A 20,176-nucleotide genomic window follows, 5' to 3' on the forward strand; every position below is an offset into this window, starting at 1 on the left:
TATAATAATTACTCATATATTAATCACTATACTAACCTTCTTAATCCCTTAAAGATGGAAAAAAACGAGGAATCAAAGACCAAAGGCAATGAAGATGCCGCAAAAGCCTTGGCTGAGAAACGAAGACTACAATGTCATGTTGTCTTGCAATCCAAACAAGGAATCAACAAGGGCAAGAAGAGAAGCAAAATGGATGACGATCATCACAAGTCGGATGATGAAATGATGAGTACAGGTGAAGCCGAGGACTGTATGGGGTATGAATTGCCGTTGAAAGAAGTTGAAGTCAAGAGGGATTTAAACATTCTGATGAAGACTGTTGAGAAGGAGAGAACATTGCAGTCGGAGAAATCCAATGCTCTTGAACTGGCTGCAGGTAGTATTGAGAAGTATGCAGGTCGCTTGGAGCAAATTGTCAATGAGCAGAGGCTCATCAACAATAGCCAGAGAATTCTGGTTGGCCAGTTGAGTGAATTTCTGCAATCACAGCAATTCCACCACGAGCAGAACATGCGGATGATGATGCGGTCATATCAGCAAATGGGCCAGCTAATGAAAGAGTTTAGACAGACAATGGCACGTCAAAATAATCAGATATTGATTACGGATAAGCCATCGCCTTCCCCCGTCACCCCTGCCCCCACCACTCCTTCTCCTGCCACTCCCACACCTACCAAACCTACCGCTCCTATTCCTGCTCCCACTCTTGCTCGTAAGAGCACAAGAAGAAATAAATAAAAAATAAAAAATGTACAATCTTACTTTAGTTTGATATTTATTCTGCTCGAACTTCATCCATATACTCTTCAAGTGTTGGTGGACTTATACCAAAGTAGCTGCTGGATTGTCCTCCATTGACACAGATGTGTATGTTTTTCATAAGCGTTGCAATGTTGTAAAAAAGAGCACATCTACTGAGTAACATTTTTTGCCCTGGCTTGTACTTAAGAAACGCAAACAAATTGGCGACGTGCCCAAATTCCCACTCTACAATTATTCTCAATTTAGACATCACATAATTCGCTTCCTTATCAAGTTCATGCATCTGCGCACCTAATAATGTATCGTAAACATTTCAACTTTGAATAATCCAAGATAGAGTATAGCTTATCGTATCTGTTTACATACTAGTTCTGAAAGGCTTAATCAGGATATCACTCTCTACGTATGCTGGATCACCATAAATTGCGTATAGTTCCCCTCCTGTTTCACGAGGATCCAAACATTTACGAATATCATCCATTATGCCACTGCTAACCATCACAGCTTGATCTTGCATTGCTCCTGCAAACGGTCCGCTTAGACTTACTGTTATTCCATCGGGAGTTACAATACCTTGATAATTTAAGCCGTGATATCTCTATTTACATCTTTAGTAAGAGTATTTACTGTTAAACATAGATTACATACCACATGGCCATTATATACGATCTCTTGATATTCACTTGGTCTTGCTACTCCATTCAATGTGCCGTCGACAAAGCCAATGACACCTGCAAAGCAGGATCCTGTTCCAAAAGTTTAATCAATGTTAATTTGTTTACAAACCATACCAAATAATTATGTATATACCTTTTCGTTCTGTTGCTTCAGCAAATCTTTGAAGATTAAACGAGTGAAGGTGCTTTGCGTTAAATGTTATCCCTTTTTCGTAGTTGTAATTTAGGATTTCAATCATTGTATTAAATACTGTGCCGAGAGTCGCTTTATTAATCCCAAACAGCAACTCCAAATCCAAAAGTCTGGAAGGATATGCCAATCGTCTAAGCATGATAGCCAATACATAGTGGCGGTCCAACAAAAATTTCTGGCGTGTGTGCTGTCTAAACGAGACTTTCTCCGGAAAACCTAAAGCTCTGGATACCAATTTAAGCTCTCTGAAAGTAAATCGAAACAAAGATTTACATACTTCATTGCTCAATGTAGAAATATCTAGTTTTTGTCGATTATGCAACGCGTAATTCGTTTCGTTATGCTCCAAACGGGCTAATAATTCGTCCTCTTCGTTGAGTCTTTCTTCGAGTGTATTGATATAGTCCTCGTAAGTACGTATGGTAGCATATAAGTAAAGGATTTGAGACATTTTATGTTAAAAAGTGTTTAAAAAGAGAAAAAGGCAAATAAAGTAAGAAATTGTGATGTAATCTCTCATAAAGTAGGTTTACAAAAACGGTAGTGTGGAAATAGTGTGTATTTACACATATGACGTAATCTTCATACTCCGAATGTGTAAATTGGAAAAAATTGCCCATTCCTCTCTATTAACGCAATTGATGATTTCATTGACCTTTCTGAGAGCCCTCCTGCTTCTACAGCAGCGCCGCCACCTGTGGCACCATTGTTTACAAGTCTGGCAGACGTGGAGCGTCATATGCGGGGTGTGATCAATGCTATTGATGGCCTGTATGGGGAGGATGGTTTGGCCGTAGTGGCAAACGTTCTTGAACAAGCTCGTGCCCAATATGTACCCCACCGACTTCAAGCTGCAGTGGACCGCATTAAGGCTGAAAAAGAAGGCATGCCCGCAGCAGCAAACACGGTCGGTCAAACGGTGGAAGAGGTGGTTGCTTCGTTGGCTGGTTGGTATCGTCTTTGTGTTGCGGCCCCAAAGCCCCATAAGTACTTGTACTGGGTGGAGCTTTTAACGATGGTAAAAAGCGACCAGGTGAATTGGTTGCCTTGGGGGTCCTTGTTGGTGACGATGTTAGGATGGAAAAGATCGAAATACTTCCGGATTATGAGAGCTTTACGTCGCCTGGATTGGATGGTGGAGCTTGTGGGCCTGTCCGGTGCTCGACTTATGATTGAGAAGGTGCCGTTTGATTTTGTGGAGGGATCTGCAAACCGCGACTGGGAGGAGTGGACGGCGGTGATTCGTACGGACGAGGATATTGAATTCATGAAGACGGTGGATTGTTAGCTTTTTTTTTTAATTTCTTTAAAATAAATACCTTATACTTCTATCATAAAAAAAAGGATCTTAAAACAAAAAAGGTCATCAAAAAAAAAGGAACTCATTTATCATAGTGGAGTTACGCTGGTCATAAAAAAAAAATAGTGTGTGTATTTAAAAAAATATTATTTTATTGCAAAACGGAACGCAAGGGGGTGCTTGAGTATATATGAAAAAAAAAAAGAGAAAAGAGAACAGAACGCAAGGGGGTGCTTGAGTATAAAGGAAAAAAAAAGTCATTGCATGTCGTCATCTTGTGGCGTGGTGGTAGGTGGTGATGGGATGACTAAGGCAGATGCATCCATGTTGACATTCAAGTTCACAGGTGGGTAGGTTCCCAGAACAACCTCTTTCGCTGTGCTTGTTCTTGTTCCAGGGCGCAAACTACTTCTGGTTTCAATGGTGGCATCTTGAATGGTGACGGGAGGTGCCATCGCCCCGGGTCCTTGGATAATATTATCTGTGTAGAGCTTCTCATGGAGTTTGATTAATTTCTCCGCGAAGGCAACCTTGTCACCACGGGAGCTATGAATATCTTCCCAATTTTGAAGACAGTAAAGGTGAATTAAAAATTCAAGCTTGGGTGAGGAGGGGGAGGCTTGGTCATTCACTTCCATTGCATCGGTAGGTGTCGTGCTGCGATCGACTACGACCGGACGTATCAAAGAAGGGCTTACTCGGATGCTCAGCATGGCACGGGTAGACGTTTGGGATATGTAGGCCGAAGCCGAAAAGACATCTGCGACGTGATGATAACTTCCAGCCAGCATGTTTTTTACCATGTAATGAATGACTTGGAGCGAGTTCGTGTAAATGGTATAATTTATACCAGCCATCGATAAGCGACAAGAGGCACTAACACGGGTACCATCCACCTTTAGAGTACAGTTATCATATACACGAGAAAGTGGAGCGTTTAGTTCCATTTGTTCAAGTGGTGGATGCGAGAAAGTAGTAAAAAAAAAAAAAACTGAAAGTGGTAAAAAAAAAAGATAAAGAGATAAAGTGGTCAAAAAAAAAGGAAAGAGAAAGTGGTTAGAAAGTGGTTAAAAAAAAAGAGAAAGTAGTAGAAAAGAATAGAGATGTCTTGTTACTTGAGAGAGAGAGAGATAGAAAGATAGAGTAGTAAAAAAGTGAAAAGTAGTAGAAAAGTAGTATAAAAGTAGTATAAAACGGAAAGAGAAGAAAAAAAAAAGAAATGAGAAAAGGGGGCGTGGGGGATGGGGTTGACTTTTATAGTCAAATCAAATCCCATGAGTCCTGCGTGAGCCCCATAGGACTTTAGGATTTTAAGTCCATGAGTCCTATAGGACTATAGGACTTGTGACCGGCGGCTAGCCACGCTCAGTTTTGTTTTTTCTGAAGTCGTTGTTAAGCAACGTGTGATAAAAATGCTTGTTAATCAGTGGCCCATAGGAATGGCGTAGGACTATAGGACTTGTGACCGGTTCTACAGGGAGGGTCAGACACGCTAGGGATCACTCAGTTTTGTTTTTTTGGCGTGTTAATCAGTGCCGTGATGGGAACGCTTGTTAATCAGTGCGGTGATGGGAACGCTTGTTAATCAGTGCCGTGATGGGAACGCTTGTTAATCAGTGCCGTGATGGGAACGCTGGTTAATCAGTGCGGCGATGGGAACGCTTGTTAATCAGTGCGCTGATGGGAAGGCTTGTTAATCAGTGATGATGGGAACGCTTGTTAATCAAATTGGGTCATCCTGTTATAAAAGCGATGTTTTTTTTCGGTTTTTTTTTTCTTCATTACCTTATTAGCAATACCACACACACACACACACACACAATTACTATGGATCGCGAATTTAATGACCGCTTAAACGAACTCCATGAAGTTATGACTAATTTCATCCGTGGTAAAGCTGGATAGGGTTGTGGGGGGAAGGGGATAAGAAGGGTGTGTGAGTTACTGACAATCTTTTTTTTTTGGGGGGTGGCTGTAGATTATGCCGCACAGGCACCTACTGCTATTACTGGTGTCTTAGTCGATAGTGACTTTTTCTTTTCTGGATTACAGCCATTGCCCGTAAATCAAGGTTTCCTCTGTATGAGCTACAATCGTTGGAGAGCTCAAATGAGCCACGTAGCTCTGCCCGTGCGATTTGGTAAGAATCGACAGCCCAAAAAATAAATGGGGTAATATGGAACTAACAGGAAATTGATTTAGTGGAGGTGTTAGAGGATGAGGAACTTTTGGGGACTCCCCCTCCACCTGCAGCTCCTCCTGTGGCGGCAGCTCCTCCTGTGGCGCCGCCCGCTGCTCCTCCTGTTGCCGTGGTTCCTCCTGTTGTCGTCGCTGCTCCTGTCGAGGCTCTTCCCTTGGTACTCCCTGTGGCTTTCCCTGTGCCTCCTCCTGTCGCTCCTGAGGCCATTCGCCCTGCCTTTGTGGGTGAGGTGCCCCGTTTGCCTTTGCCCCCTCACCACTACTTTGCACGTCAGTACGAAGGTAAGTTTGTCACCATGGTAATGGTATATTGGAAAAAAAAAGTAACATGAATCTCATGTCCGTTTCTCTACCGCTAGTTGCAAACCGTTATCGTCGCTACCCTGGTGTTCTTGCGCAGGCCGTTGATAACACTACTGAGTCCATGGGAATGCCGATCGCCCTCGTGGCCAGAGGCCAATTACAGCTCCAATCGGTGGTGGGTGAATATATATTTTTGCAAGGAAATGTCACGGCATCCCAGGTGCGTAACCTTCTGCTGGCGTTGATCCTCTACTTGACGAACGACAATGTGCGCAATGTACGTCAGCTTGCTCGTAAGTCGTTTGTGTCAAAGATGTTTTTAAAATTAATCCCACGTTTAACGTATCCTTTACCATGTGTAGTGTTGCACTCCAACAACCCCACTCGGGTGGAACTGGAAGCTGTCCGTCGGGCTTTGAAACTTGGGGCATTTCTTCGTCCTTTGGCCGAGGAGGCTGGCATGACCGCGTTGTTGTTGGTAGACTTGTTGCCACCGGCAAAATTAAGTAGAGCCCCTGCGGCTCTGTTAGCAGAGTATGGAGCATACTTGGACACGCTGAACTTAGCACAGTTGTTTAGAGAGGCAAGGTTGCCTGTCGTGCCTGCCTTTGGGGCACAGGAACTGTGGGCGTACTACGTACGATTTTTTTAAATTTTTTTTTAAAAATAAAGCTTTTTTTTTTCCTTATGAAACAACCTGACAATGGGTGAGAGGGTGAGTGCGTGAGTGAGTGAGAATGCGTGAGAATGAGAGAGTGAGAGAGTGAGAATGTGAGAGCGAGAGAGTGGGAATGTGAGAGCGTGACATTGAGAGTGAGAATATGAGAGAGTGACATTGAGAGAGTGAGAGAGTAAGTGAGTGACAATGCGTGACAGCATGACAATGCAAGAGAGAGTGGTGGTGGACGAGTGACAATGTGTGAGAGCGTGACCAATGCGTGCGTGGTGGACGAGTGACAATGTGTGAGAGTGTGACAAATGCGTCCGTCAGTGCCATTGCAAAAGATCTTGACATCAGAAAGATCTTCGAATATGTTTACCAAGAAAGATCTTGGGACACTTTGACAGGACTTACGTTTGTCCCTTAGCGACAACTAGGTGCACTACATGCACTAGGAATGGGAATTGTACATGACTAGGTACACTACATGGTGTGGTTAGGAGAGTGTGCGTCAAAGGGGGGGGGGGACGGGGGGTTCACCCCCCCAGCCGGTGGGGGTTTGCGAGGGGGGGAACGCCCCCCGCGCCACGGTTATTTATTAGTAACTAATATGTCTGTCGGAGTAATCTGAGTATTAAATGTCCGACCCGGAATCCTACGACCCTCATAGGAATCCGGCCCGGACTCCTATCCAGCCCGGACCGGAATCCTATGAGAGTCATAGGACGGCCAATCAAATTTCACGCAGAGTTCTATGAATCTCATAGGAGTCGAGTCCTATAATTTTCATAGGACTGAGATTCCTATGAAATTCATAGGAATTGCTTTCAAAGCCCGATTCCTATGACTTTCATAGGACTGGGGGAGGAGGCAGGATTTCAATGACAGATGATCATCGACCATAGGGTATAGCGTATTTTTTTTTATGGACGCGTAAAGTAGGAACATATTAAAGTACGTTGGCAGCTTTTAAGTACCTTGTTTGCCGTCTTGTTTTATTTATTTTTGGCATGAAAAAAAAAATCGTTGGGATAATTTCTCGCTCTTTTTTTTTTTTTTTTCTTTTCCCTTTTTCTTTATTCTGTTTTTTTTTCTTTAATGTCCAACCCATTTACCGCTGTTGAAAGAGATCGTATTGAGGCGTTCCACGCATTTTGCATGCAAAGACCAGACAGCCACTGTGCTGTCTGTTGTGAGATTTTGTACCCGGAGGAGGTGTACTTGAACTACGCCCAAGTGAGAGAAGGCGATAGGTGGCCTTGTGAAAATGACAACATACCACCGATACGAAGACGACGACCACGACGACCTTCAAGAGAGGATGATGATGATGAAGAAGAAGAAGACGACGACGACGACAACAACAACAATAACAACAACAACCGCAACAACAACAGCAACAACAGCAACAACAACCGCAACAACAACAACAGCAACAACAGTAACAACAACAACAACAACAACAACAACGAAGAAGAAGAAGAAGAAGGGATTGTGGTTTGCAAAAAACATAGGACCACCGAACCAGGAGAGACGACGACGATGATACCCTATGCAGGAGATATACCCCCCTCGGTGATGGAACTGAATTATCGAGAACGTTCCATGCTTTCGCCTGTCAAATTGATGACACAGATGATTCGCAAGCGGACGATAGTGAATGGCAGAATAGGCCATTATGAGGTGAAAGGATCTATTTACCTAAGCACAGCTATGAATTTGCCAATGTGGTATTTGGAGGCATGCTTGGATTAAATTTTCGACGCGGTGTACCCGATCATGTCGACATGGAGAAGGTGCAACGTGCCTATAGTGATTTGTGTGCAACCCACCCATTGTTAGCGCAATACGGACACACCACAACAAGGGAGGATGTGGAAAATATGGTAGAATATCACATCCGTGAGAACAACCAGCATGTGCGAGTGAATGATCATTGGCGTGATCAAATCTTAATGCCCAGTGAAGGCATGAATCCCAATGCGGCCCCGGTGCCACTAAACAACTTGATTATGGGTAAGAGAGAACGAAAAAAAAAAATCAAAAATACGTGAGTACTTAACCAGTGTGTGTTAAGGTCATGATGTGAATGAGAATGTGATTCGATTGGGTCATCCTGCTTTGATGGCGCTGTTATTTCCCTGGTTATTTCCCCAATGTAGAGGTCATTATTCGATGGTGGGACGAAATGAGGATGTGACCGATGGACAAGGCCATGTGATGGAAGAACAACACGGAGGGGTAGCTATCGCCAGCCGTTTTTATACCTTAGGTCAATATTGCAAGACCCAACTGCTAAAGGCGGATCGTCGCTTTGCGAGAGACCCCAATTTTCTTTTTTGGGCGATGGACATCATTGAAAAACAGAATATCCATTCTGCTAATCGCCATACGGTGCGAACAAGTCGAAGAGCGACACGGCGCCAAGATGTGATGGATGGTGAAGGTAATTTTCGTGAGAATCGAGTGACGATTGTACCCCATACCATCCACTCCTCCTATGCCTACCATCGACGGCATTATCTCAATTTGAAAGCCATGTGTGAGCAATTGGGTCCACCCCAATTATTTTTAACCTTTAGTTGCGATGACCTGTCCCCCCAATTCAAGCATGCGACCGGATCAGAGGAGCCATGGACAGATCCTGTTATTTTTGCCGGTCAATACCGACGTAAATGGACGCGCTTTTTTTCCTACTACATCATGAAGCGCTGGGGACCCAGTATTGGAGGTATTCGTGATTGGAGTTATGTACTTGAAATTCAAGGTAAAAAAAAAAAAAAAAAAAAAAAAAAGCCACAAGGTGAAACTAACCAACCCACCCCCTCTCCCATGTTTAGATAGAGGAAGCCCCCACATGCATGTGGTACTTTGGACCCATCGTACGGCCCAAGAACTGTTGATGGATGAAAACATTGTCTGTGCCCGTTTACCACCTGTAGACGATCTTCTCTATCCGTTGGTAAGCCGTCATCAAATCCATTGCTGCAATATCCGATATTGCCAAGACAGCAATCCCGTAAAGCCATGTCGATTTCATTATCCCAAGGAACCGGTGGAGGAAGCCTATATCGAAAAAGATCAATGTCATTACCGTCGCACGGCGGCCGATGTGTACGTCAATCCGTACTGTCCATTTTTGTTGGCCATGTTTGAATGCAATATGGATATCCAGGTCAATCTGGGCCAGCTGCCATGTACTATCTGGCCAAATACCTCACCAAAACCGACCATGATGTGGAATTTAGCCTCGAAGAAGAAGGAGGAGGAAGAGGACGTCGCCGACTCGACACGATGACGGCGTTTGAACATACAAAATCGCGTGTGGTAGGTGCAGTAGAAGCGGTGTATGATGTGCTGGGATTTCAAAAACATCGTTCCTTGCGTCAAGTGGAATTTATCCCCACGAATTTACCCTATCAAAATCAACGCCAGTTGCGATCGGACTTACGGGCTTTGGATGAAGACGAGACGGATATTTACAGTACCAGTATTCTTGAAAAATATGACGCCCGTGAAGGCGGTGCCCACTTGACATTACCTCAGTTTTTTGCTTTTATTACGGGGTGTTCGGTAGCGTTCAAAAACGACGTTGGCTAGGCATGACCCAGACGATGCATACCGTCGCCTACCACGATGTACCCTTACCCAAGGCCATCAAATCAAAGGACAGGGTATTTCGACTCATCCTGAAGGACACTCCCCGCGTATGGCGTACCCATTATACAAAGGCATGTCAGGATAGTGAAGGATATTATTACCAGCAAGTGGTGACCCGTATTCCTGTATTTGGAACGACGTTTGAAGCGGCTAAAACGCAACGATTAAGACCTACCAGTGGTGGTGGTAACAACAACAACAACAACAACAACAACAACAACAACAACAACACCAGTAGTGGTGGCGGTACTTGGAAGGAGTATTTTATCAGCCTCGTGGAACGAGGAGAGATCGTGATGACAGAAGGCGGTGAAGTCCCCCAGACGATGACAGGCGAGCGTATCCGTGAGTATGAAGCCATGTACAATACCCCCTTGACCCCACAGCAAGACCTTGTTTTTCGGCAAATTGTGGATCATCTCACCGCGACGTACCACTTTGTGATTGGCGCTGCTGGTACCGGTAAATACTACTTGCTTCCCAAATTGCATACCTATTACCGTCAACACGGTTACCATGTGGAACGATTAGCACCCACCGGCGTTGCTGCGTACTACATTTACGGCGAGACCATCCATCGATTTATGGGGATGACAAATGAGCGTAACGAAGTGAATAAGCTCAAGCTCAATGACCATGTCAAGCTGTACCGAAAGTCGGTGTTTTTAGTGGATGAATTCTCGATGATTTCTGTCGACATGTTCCACCATATCTCCTCCACCTTGATCGAAGTGACGAATCGCAAAGCCCCGTTTGGAGGAATCCATTTTGTGTTTTTTGGCGATATAGGCCAATTACTGCCAGTCGAAGCAGAGAAAGAAGGAGGTTATATCTGGCAATCCCCCCTCTGGCACTACGGTCACAAGCTGCAATTGACCCAACCCATTCGTCAAGAGGGCAATTCAGACTATGCAGCTATTCTCAATCAGATTCGCGTCTACGAGTTGAACCCGCATGTGGTGGAGTTTATTCGACAACGTTGCTATGACAAGCGAGATATTCCCCGTCATGCCATTCGACTCTATACCACGCGCCACCTCGCGCACCTGGAAAATGCCCGCATGATGGATGCTTTACCGGCCGATCATAGCGGACATGATGCCGTCGATTATCCCCCTCACAACCCGATGCCACGCGCATTCTCGACCTGGAAACGCGACTTCCCAAGATGCTATTGCTCAAGAAGGACATCACCGTGATGCTCACCTACAATCTCGATGTCGAACACGGATGGACGAATGGATGTTTGGCGGTGGTAGAAGAAGTCTGTGACGACGATTACATTCGACTGCGGCATTTGACCCATGGCTACAGTCGGGTGATTGGTAAGGTAAGTGATTATGTCTATGATACGATTTATAGTAGGACACAATTTCCGTTTGTATTGGCGATGGCTTCCACTGTCCACAAGGTCCAAAGCTTGACGTTACCGGCCTTGGCGATTTTCTTGCAAGACATGCCTTCCCATGGCGAATTTTATGTGGCTCTCAGCCGTGTGCGACGTCCCCAAGACGTGTATCTCTTTGGTTTGACCCCTACCGACCATACGAACGTCCGTGTCCGTGCCAATTGTGATGCCATCGAGATCATGAAGCGCTTGTTATTAAACAGATAGAAAAGGCAAAGAGGAAAAAAAGAATGAGACATTGAAACACGTATTTCAGACCATGACTACACATCTTCTATGTTTTTTAAACATATCTCTATGACATCCCTATATATACTGTATATACGTTCTTTCTCTCTCTCTCTCACTCTTTTTCCCTCTCTCTTCTTTTTAATAAAAAAACATACCGGGCCCACCAATCAAATAATCTCTCTTTTTTTTTCCACACAGTGTGATCTTTTGTCGATCAGTTCGCGGTTAGCTTGGTCCCGAACCTCTCTGATGGGTCCGTGGTCTCAGTTCCGACGCGCTCTTGTTCGACGTCGTTGTTCCCGACCTCCCTCGTATGTTCGCGACCGGTGTGGTCCCGAACCTTTGGATAAAGCTTAAAAAAGTGATGTGGCGTAAAGAATGGCAAGTGAATACCCTGAATGGCCTGTCAATGGCCGTGCGTACCCTGTCAAAAATGACATACCCGAAGTCCATCTTTAATATAACATGGGAAAAAAAAGGGGATAGGTGATAGACGATCTAATTTAACATGGGAAAACAAGGGGATAGATGATAGACGATCTAATTTAACATGGGAAAAAAAGGGGATAGGTGATAGACGATCCAATTTAACATGAAAACAAGGGGATATATGATAGACGATCCAATTTAACATGGGAAAAAAAGGGGATGGGTGATAGACGATCCAATTTAACATGGGAAAAAACGGATGGGGATGAGTCATTCTTTCATTTAACATAGTTAACATGGGGAAAAAACGGATGGGATGAGTCATGCATTCATTTAACATGGGAAAAAAAGGGAAGGGGTGATAGAAGATCCAATTTAACATGGCAAACAAAGGGTTTGAATAAAAAGCCCTGGGTGGGTTTTTTTTTTGGGTTTTCTATTTTTTTTTTTTATTCTTCCTTTCACAAAAAACAATGGATCCTTTTGACCCCGCTACCTTTAACGTAGAAGAATTCCTTGCATCTGATGCACCGGAACTACCGGATATTAACTTGTTAGACTACCTCGATCCGTTACCACAGGTTCAGGAAGAACAACCAGCAGCGTTGGAAGAAGAGGAAGAAGAGGTAGAAGAAGAAGAAGAAGCTCCCTTCTTTACAGGAATCGATGATGTGCGATTCAAAATGGGAAACATCCTACGGGAGATTAACCGCATGTATGGGGAAAGAGGACTGGCGGTTGTAGATGAGGTGTTGTTTGATGTTCGTGGTGACAGGGCATTGGAAGCGGCGGCAGAGCGAATTCGAGGTGAGCTGCTGAAGATGCCGGTGGTAGTCGCTGCAGGAAGAGGAGGAGGGTTAGACGAGGTAGCTGGGAGCTTGCTTCGCTGGCATGGGTATTGTGCGGCCGCTCCCAGTGGCCAAAAATATCTCTATTGGGCGCAGCTGTTGAGGTTGGTGGAGGAAAACGTGCAAAACGGGATGGAGGGGATGCGCTGGGGTTCTCCGCTGGCTCTACGTCTTGGCTGGAAGAGGAGCAAGTACTGCCGGGTCGTGCGCTCCTGAAATAGTCGATTAACACAAGTATAAATACGAGACAGAAAAAAGATGAACTTTATTAAAAATAGGATAAAACCTGATATTTAAACCAGGCTCGGAACTTCAAATAAAGAAGTCCCAAGTATATGTATATTTGTAATGAATACGAAGTCACGGATAAATTGTACTTATATATGCCGAGGTTTAAGTATCACCCGTTCTACCAGATACTTTGCCGAAGATAATTTACTTATTATTTTCACTTATATAAATACCGTTATGCCGAACCTATGCCAAATTACCCCTATGAAAAACACTATATATATTATGCTCATTTCTATATCAATAAAAGGAATTCTTATACAATTCTATTTCTTAAAACAGTCCCAATAAGTCCGATTATTACAATATTATACTTCAACTACAACAGCTCCTTACGGCGTTTACAATGGTTGGTGGAGCAGGTGGGACGTTCGGGGTACCTGTTGATGGTGGAGAAGGTACCGTTCAGTGTCGTAGAAGATGCCAATGATACGGTGTGGCAAGGATGGCAAGACACCATTCGTCAAGATAGACACCTTGCGTTTATGAATACGGTGGAGTTTTAGTGTTGCTTTTCGTTTTTTTTTCTTTTTCATTGAAATATTGTAAGAAAACATTTTAACCAAACATAGACATTAATTAAGAGCTTTCAAAGTACGATGGTTACACCATTCGTAAAAACAATTATAAATATCCCCTTCCATTTTTTTAATAAACTTCAGACATATTTTACTCTCACAAAACTTACTATAACCGAGCCATATTTGCTCTTACTTCCTTTTCTTTTTCTTTTCTTTCTTTATTTTTATTTCTTTCTTTTTTTTTCTTTTCTTCTTTTTTTATAAAGACTTACTTGAAAACATCTTAATTTATAAGAACCATTCAGTAAATCTCGAGATCCTGTACAGTAAACAACTTTCTTTTGAATAGTAACATACGTACTTTAAACAGTCTCAATAAAAACTCTTCTATATCTACTTTCTCTTTTGTATAAATATATAAGAAAACATCCTTATCTGGAACCATTCTATATATTTCTGACCTTGTGTGAACACCTTCTATTATTTTCTATAATCAGAAACAGTACACACTTTACTCCGTCAAACAAAATCATTTACTTTTATTAAAATTCGTTAAGAAACATCCTTAATCGGAACCATCATAACGTAATTAAGACCCTGTATAGTAAAACAACTCTCTTTTGAAGTACCATTACATACTTAAATCAGTCTTGATAAAAGCTTCTCGTTAACTTAATAACTCATACAATATAATCATTGATTCTTTTACGAACTCTTGATTGTTCCTTTCTCTTTCCCTTAATAACAATACGATAACAAAGGTCTAATCAAAACCTATTAATTGATTTGGTGCTCACTTTAAACTCAATCAACCCACGTCTTTTTTAAACTCTACGGAACGTCCATTTTATAATAATATATAATATAGTCTCGTTTTTCTTTTTCATCCTATAGTCTAGTTTGGGTTGCTTGTCAAATGATGGTTTTTATTGTATAAAAAAAAAATATAAAAAAAAGCGAACAGAGCGCAAGGGGGACATCCTTGAGTAAAAATAAAAATATGAAAAAATAAAAGAGAGCCATCAAAGCTCAAAGAGACATCCTTGAGTATAATAAAAATAAAAAAAAGCAGGTTCAAAGAGACATCCTTGAGTATAATAAAAAAAAAGCAGGTTCAAAAAGACATCCTTGAGTATAGAAAAAATATAAAAAAAAAAAAAAAGCGAACAGAGCGCAAGGGACATCCTTGAGTATAAAATAAAAAAAAAAAAAAAAAACCTAGTCGAGCATTGGCTCTTGTGCATGGTGTTGTTGTTGTTGTTGTTGTTTGGGGGATGGAGGAGGTGGCGGGAGAGGCACAACGAGAGGCGAGTCATCGATATTGGTCGTCATGTTGACTGCAGGGTACGTGCCCAAGACAACTTCCTTGACGGTGGTCTTTTTCGTACCGGGGCGCAAGCTACTTCTAGTTTCCAAGGTTGCGTCTTGGATGGAGACGGGAGGGGAAACGGCACCAGGTCCAGTGATCATCGCCTGTTGGAGGAGACGGTCGTAGAGGGAGAGGAGCTTTTCGGCAAAGGCGACTTTGTCCCCGCGGGAGGTTTGGCAATTCTACCATTCTTGGAGGCAGAAGAGGTGTATTAAAAATTCCAACTTTTTGGTGGTGGTGGTGCTGCTGCTGTTGTTGTTGTTGTTGGTGGTGGTGGTGGTCGAATCCGCCACTTGGATGGCGTCGGCGGGGGTGGTGCTACGATCCACCGTAATGGGCGCAAGGAGGGTGGGCTAACACGGATGCTTAACATCGCCCTGGTGGAGGTCTGGGAGATGTAGGCGGATGCAGAAAAGACGCCAGTTACACGATGGTAACTTCCGGGCAGCATGTTTTTTATCATATAGTGGACAAAGTGGTAGTTACTCGCGTATATCGTAAAATTTAGGCCTGCCATGGCCAAACGTGCCGAAGCACTAATTCGCGTGCCATCGACTTTTAGATTGGGTACATCGTATGCACGGGCAAGCGGGGCATTGATTTCCACCTTGAGTTCGTGAGCAGACTGTAGAATCAAAAAAAAAACTACTTTTTTTTCTTCTACATGTACCCTACCGACTGCTATTCATAAAGTCAGGGCTACACTTGAATTTTTATGTTACTATCATTTGAAATTTCCAATCGCTAGACGCACCCTACCTAAACTACAACAGGAGGGGTACCCGTCAAAAGTGAAAGCTTTTACCGCGGGACCTACAGTACCAGTACCGCTTTTTTGTGACCCTAAAACATCTTTTTTTTTTAGTGGAAAAACATTAAAATATTAAAAATATTAAAACATCCTTTTTTTTACTACGGTAGCATTTGTAAAAAGTGCCCATGTGACTGCTTTGAAAAAAAAGTGAAAAGTGTCCCAAAAAGTTCCCAGTGATAACTGCTTTGGAAAACGGTAGAATTTGAAAAAAGTGAAAAGTGTCGTGTCCCAAAAAGTTCCCAGTGATAACTGCTTCGGAAAAAGTGTAAAGTGTCGTGTCCCAAAAAGTTCCCAGTGATAACTGCTTCGGAAAAAGTGTAAAGTGTCGTGTCCCAAAAAGTTCCCAGTGATAACTGCTTTGGAAAACGGTAGAATTTGAAAAAAGTGAAAAGTGTCGTGTCCCAAAAAAGTTCCCAGTGATAACTGTTTGGAAAACGGTAGAATTTGAAAAAAGTGTAAAGTGTCGTGTCCCAAAAAGTTCCCAGTGATAGCTGCTTTGAAAACGGTAGAATTTGAAAAAAGTGTAAAGTGTCGTGTCCCAAAAAGTTCCCAGTGATAACTGCTTTGAAAAAAGTAAAAAGTGCCGTGCCGTGCCGTGCCCAGGTCCAGATACATCGTACAATATTCGTTTTTGCAAATGTTTGTAATGTTTGTAATATAGTAGATGACAGTAAATCATCCGAAAAGCTCAATCAGAGAGTTGGGGGACTTAATATATGTCCAATTACTATTACTATTAGAATAATACCTAGAGAGTATGAGTATTTGGGTAAGTCTCTTGCTGAGAAATCAATGACAAACGTAATGTCAGATGAAAACTGCTTTGAAAAGAAAAAAAAAACATTTGTTCTTGTTTTTCTTCCTAAAAAAAAAAAAAAAAAAAAAAAAAACAGATGTTTTACTACGGGAGCATTTGAAAAATGAACTTCTTTTGTTCTTTGTTCTTTGAACTTCAAATAAATAAAAAAAAAAATGTGCTTTGTCCCTGTACTGCTTTGATTTATAACTTTATCAAGATCAACAACCCGACAAATAAAAAAGAACTAATTTGCAAAAAAAAGTTGTCGGAGTTTAACATAAAAAAAATTAAAAAAAGGTTAATTCTTGATACACGTAGAATTTGTACGTAGTATTTTTTTTTTTTTTTTTTCACGTAGTGATTAAAATACCGACAGGAAAAATTGAAAATGTTCACGTCACTCTCTTTAATGTACTTTCAGGCACCGTTTTGTAAATTGATAAATGACTGAAAGTTTTTGACAGCTTCCTTCCTTTTCTTATTAGAACTATAATTGTATTAACATTAACCTTGACATTTGTAATAAACTCAAAGAATGTTCTCTCAATCAAGAAGCACTCGCGACGAAATGCATTCTGAATTCAGTGTTCAATTTTGCGTCGGACAACATTTTGAAACGAGAGACGATTTAAAAAAGGCTATTCGAGATTTTGGAAACAAATTTAATGTCATATTTTCTATTGCCAACTCTCATCCTGCCAATGGAGACTTCCATTATATATGCAAACACGGTGGTGATAAGCGTATTTTGTTGAAATCTCCTACAGTCGAAGATTCCGGCAACAAAAGCGAACAGAAAGACGAGGATTTAAAAAAAAAATATAAAAAAAGCACCCAAAAACTCAAGTGTCCCGCTTTTATTAAGTTATACAACTTCACAATCACTAGATCCCAAATGGAACACAACCATCCCATTTCTCAGGATTTCACAACTTACGCTATCAATCGCAAACAGAGTCCAAAGATCATGGAACGTATCTATAGCATTTTGGCTAGTGGCCATAAGGATCCTGTAACTAGCGTTATGGATGTAAGCATCAAATCATTTACAAACAATTAGATCATTCTCACTGACTGATTTTTTTAGACATTGACTGCCTTGGGTATCAACAACATGATTAAAAAGGATATTCAAAACATCCAAACCTTGTTCTTGAAAAATGAGGACGGGAAAGAAATGTATTCTTTAATCACCCATTTAGAAGATATTGGATATGTTGTTCGAATCCAGGTCAAGCCAGATCAAGAAGTCAAAAGCGTTTTTTTTATTCATGAAGATGCTATATACGAGACAAGAAGATGGCCTGAAGCAATCACTATTGACGCAACATACAAAACAAACGCACACAAGTTTTCGTTGATCAACATCGTTGGAACTAGTAATGTATCCTCAGTAAGAGGTACAAATAGATTACAAACATTTGCTGTGGCTGCAGCTTTCGTAAATGCCGAGACGGAAGCCGCATATACGTGGGTTCTTGAGGAATTGAGAAATGCTATCTGGCCCGAGGAAAAAGATTACGAGCTTCCCAATGTATTTGTTACAGATAACGAAAGAGCATTAAGAAATGCTATCGATAATGTTTTTCCAGAAAGCCACCATCTTTTGTGTTCTTGGGACTTATGGAATACTATGGAAACTAAACTTCCAATTGGAAAAGTAAATGCCGTGGAATATAGATACCGTCGTTGCCTTGCTGAAGAACAGTTTAAAGCTATTGTCGGAAGCAATAAGGAACAACAATACCTCGATGCTGTTTCCAAATTTGAGCAGATAGTTACCCAAACTGACTGCTTCAAAGACAATGGTAGATCTGCCTTGATTTATTTGAAAGAAGTGTAAGTTCGTGATTTATAATCGTGGTTGGGACATTATATCTTAACTGAGCATTTATACAGTTTGCTTGAAGAAGACAAAAAGAAGCACTGGGTTGGTTTTTATGCCAACCAGTTTTCTCATATGGGAAATCGTACGTCAGCAAGAGCAGAGAGCTTCCACTCCGGATTAAAAAAGGCTCTGGGAAACCAATCTGCGGCAAAATTAGCTATGACCACAGGACGTATGCTTGCATACTATCAGAAGAAAGTAAGCAGTTTTTGATTGTTAAAAGAAAAAAAGAAAACCCCCATATGATGCATATGTTCACGTTTTCTCACTTTTTAGAGAGATGAACGTTATCGAAAGATGGGTATTGAAAGAATTAGCATTGATGCTAACGTCTTTGACAAAGACATGGAATACCGATACGAAAGTTGAAGTTCAAAGTCGTTCGTTTTGCAATGGACAAAATAAGAGAAAACACGATCTATTCTCTTCGAACTGGATTTGTGACAAGAGGAGAGAACTGTAACTGTGCTGATCGTATCAATTACAAGCTACCTTGTCCCTGTGTAATTGCTGCAAATTCGGATGTTCTCCCTCTCGAAGTAGTCGATAAGCGCTGGAGACTTGAATTTGATGAAAGTAAGTGCATATTTTTATAAGATTCCACACATACTTAATTATCATTACTAGATTTTGATGGATTAGAAGATAAGTATAGCTTAGATAAGACGGTTGAGGAGAAAGAAGAAAAAGAGAGTAAGTTAAATTACAAAGGGTTTGTCAATATGGGTGTGTGTTTGTGTATAGAGAAGGATGGCTAGTATATACTATAGTTCCAGTAATTTGTCTTGAATCTATGAGTATTTAAATAAATCTTGTATTAAGCATAGTTTATGCTAATTGTTACTGTATGTTTCGTAAAGCTACTTTTTATAGAGATCCCAAAAAAGAAGAAACTTCTGTCCAACATGATGATAAAAGTGATGTTGTTTCAGTCTTATCAGTCAGTGATGAGGAAAAAGATAATGATTACAGTTTCATACCACTTGCGGATAATGAAAAAATCGAACAAAAGCAAAATAGCGAAGGTAAGTTCATTGTCTCTCACATGAGTGATGATATGTCATAGCATTAAGACTGTATGAAATATGTACCAAACAAAATATAGTAAATAATAACATTTATAAATTAGAACCCGTAGAAAGAAGAACCGGTAAGACGATCCTAACTTCTTGCTGGGCAATGAACCTTATAAGAAAGTGCGCTAACAATTCTTTAATTACAATAACAAAATGTCATATTCAGACGATGATTTGTGTTATCGAAATGATAGAAAACAACTAATGTTGAAAGTTGAGCAGGTCCTTCACAAAATGTATTCTTCAATTGCAGACTTCTCTACTCAGCAGCAAATAGCAGATGCATTGACTGTTTTAGAAGAAGCTAATGATAAAATTTTAAATCCTGCTATCAAAATAGATCAGTTAAAACCTCCTACAACTAATTCCAATAGAAAAGGCAGACCCTCTGCACAAGGAGTAAAAAGTGGAACCAAACGACTGCAAATAGCAAAAGAATTGTTTGAAGAAAGTCAAAAAAAGGACATTAAAAAAGAAGAAAAGAAACAAAAAGAAGAAGAAAATATGGAAAAGAAAAGAAGAATCTTAGAGATAGAAGAAAGACATGTGGCTTTGGAGCAGAAGAAAAGAAAACTCACTTTGGTTTTTAAAAACAAAGAAGAAAAAGCGCACGCCACCAGCATTAAACATACACTTATGAAGGCAGATAAGAGCATCAATTTGAGTAAGGAAAACTCAGCTGGATATGATAGGTGAGAATCAGACGAAAGGAAAGACATTCAATAACATGTCCTAAACATTTTTTTA

General features: G+C 41.3%; 4 protein-coding genes across 4 annotated transcripts; 2 read left to right on the top strand and 2 right to left on the bottom strand.

Moving 5' to 3' along the window:
* Window positions 1–2,202: 2,202 nt before the first annotated feature.
* EV154DRAFT_572493 (uncharacterized protein) lies at window positions 2,203–2,920 on the top strand (the record flags this gene model as incomplete). The annotated part of the gene is made up of 2 exons (XM_051606339.1): window positions 2,203–2,207; window positions 2,299–2,920. The coding sequence occupies 2 exons, from the start codon at window positions 2,203–2,205 to the stop codon at window positions 2,918–2,920; spliced, it is 627 nt and encodes a 208-aa protein (XP_051450018.1).
* Window positions 2,921–3,189: 269 nt separating this feature from the next.
* On the bottom strand, window positions 3,190–3,879 carry EV154DRAFT_572494 (uncharacterized protein; the record flags this gene model as incomplete). The annotated part of the gene is made up of 1 exon (XM_051606340.1): window positions 3,190–3,879. The coding sequence occupies one exon, from the start codon at window positions 3,877–3,879 to the stop codon at window positions 3,190–3,192; it is 690 nt and encodes a 229-aa protein (XP_051450019.1).
* Window positions 3,880–12,296: 8,417 nt separating this feature from the next.
* EV154DRAFT_572497 (uncharacterized protein) lies at window positions 12,297–13,468 on the top strand (the record flags this gene model as incomplete). Its single annotated transcript, XM_051606341.1, has 3 exons — window positions 12,297–12,862; window positions 13,245–13,324; window positions 13,380–13,468. The coding sequence occupies 3 exons, from the start codon at window positions 12,297–12,299 to the stop codon at window positions 13,466–13,468; spliced, it is 735 nt and encodes a 244-aa protein (XP_051450020.1).
* Window positions 13,469–14,701: 1,233 nt separating this feature from the next.
* On the bottom strand, window positions 14,702–15,580 carry EV154DRAFT_572498 (uncharacterized protein; the record flags this gene model as incomplete). Its single annotated transcript, XM_051606342.1, has 3 exons — window positions 14,702–15,006; window positions 15,078–15,477; window positions 15,575–15,580. 3 exons carry the CDS (start codon window positions 15,578–15,580, stop codon window positions 14,702–14,704), a joined length of 711 nt encoding a protein of 236 aa, XP_051450021.1.
* Window positions 15,581–20,176: the final 4,596 nt, after the last annotated feature.

Source organism: Mucor mucedo (assembly GCF_025094135.1).
Source record: "Mucor mucedo strain NRRL 3635 chromosome Unknown EV154scaffold_312, whole genome shotgun sequence".
Taxonomy (NCBI): Eukaryota; Fungi; Mucoromycota; class Mucoromycetes; order Mucorales; family Mucoraceae; genus Mucor; species Mucor mucedo.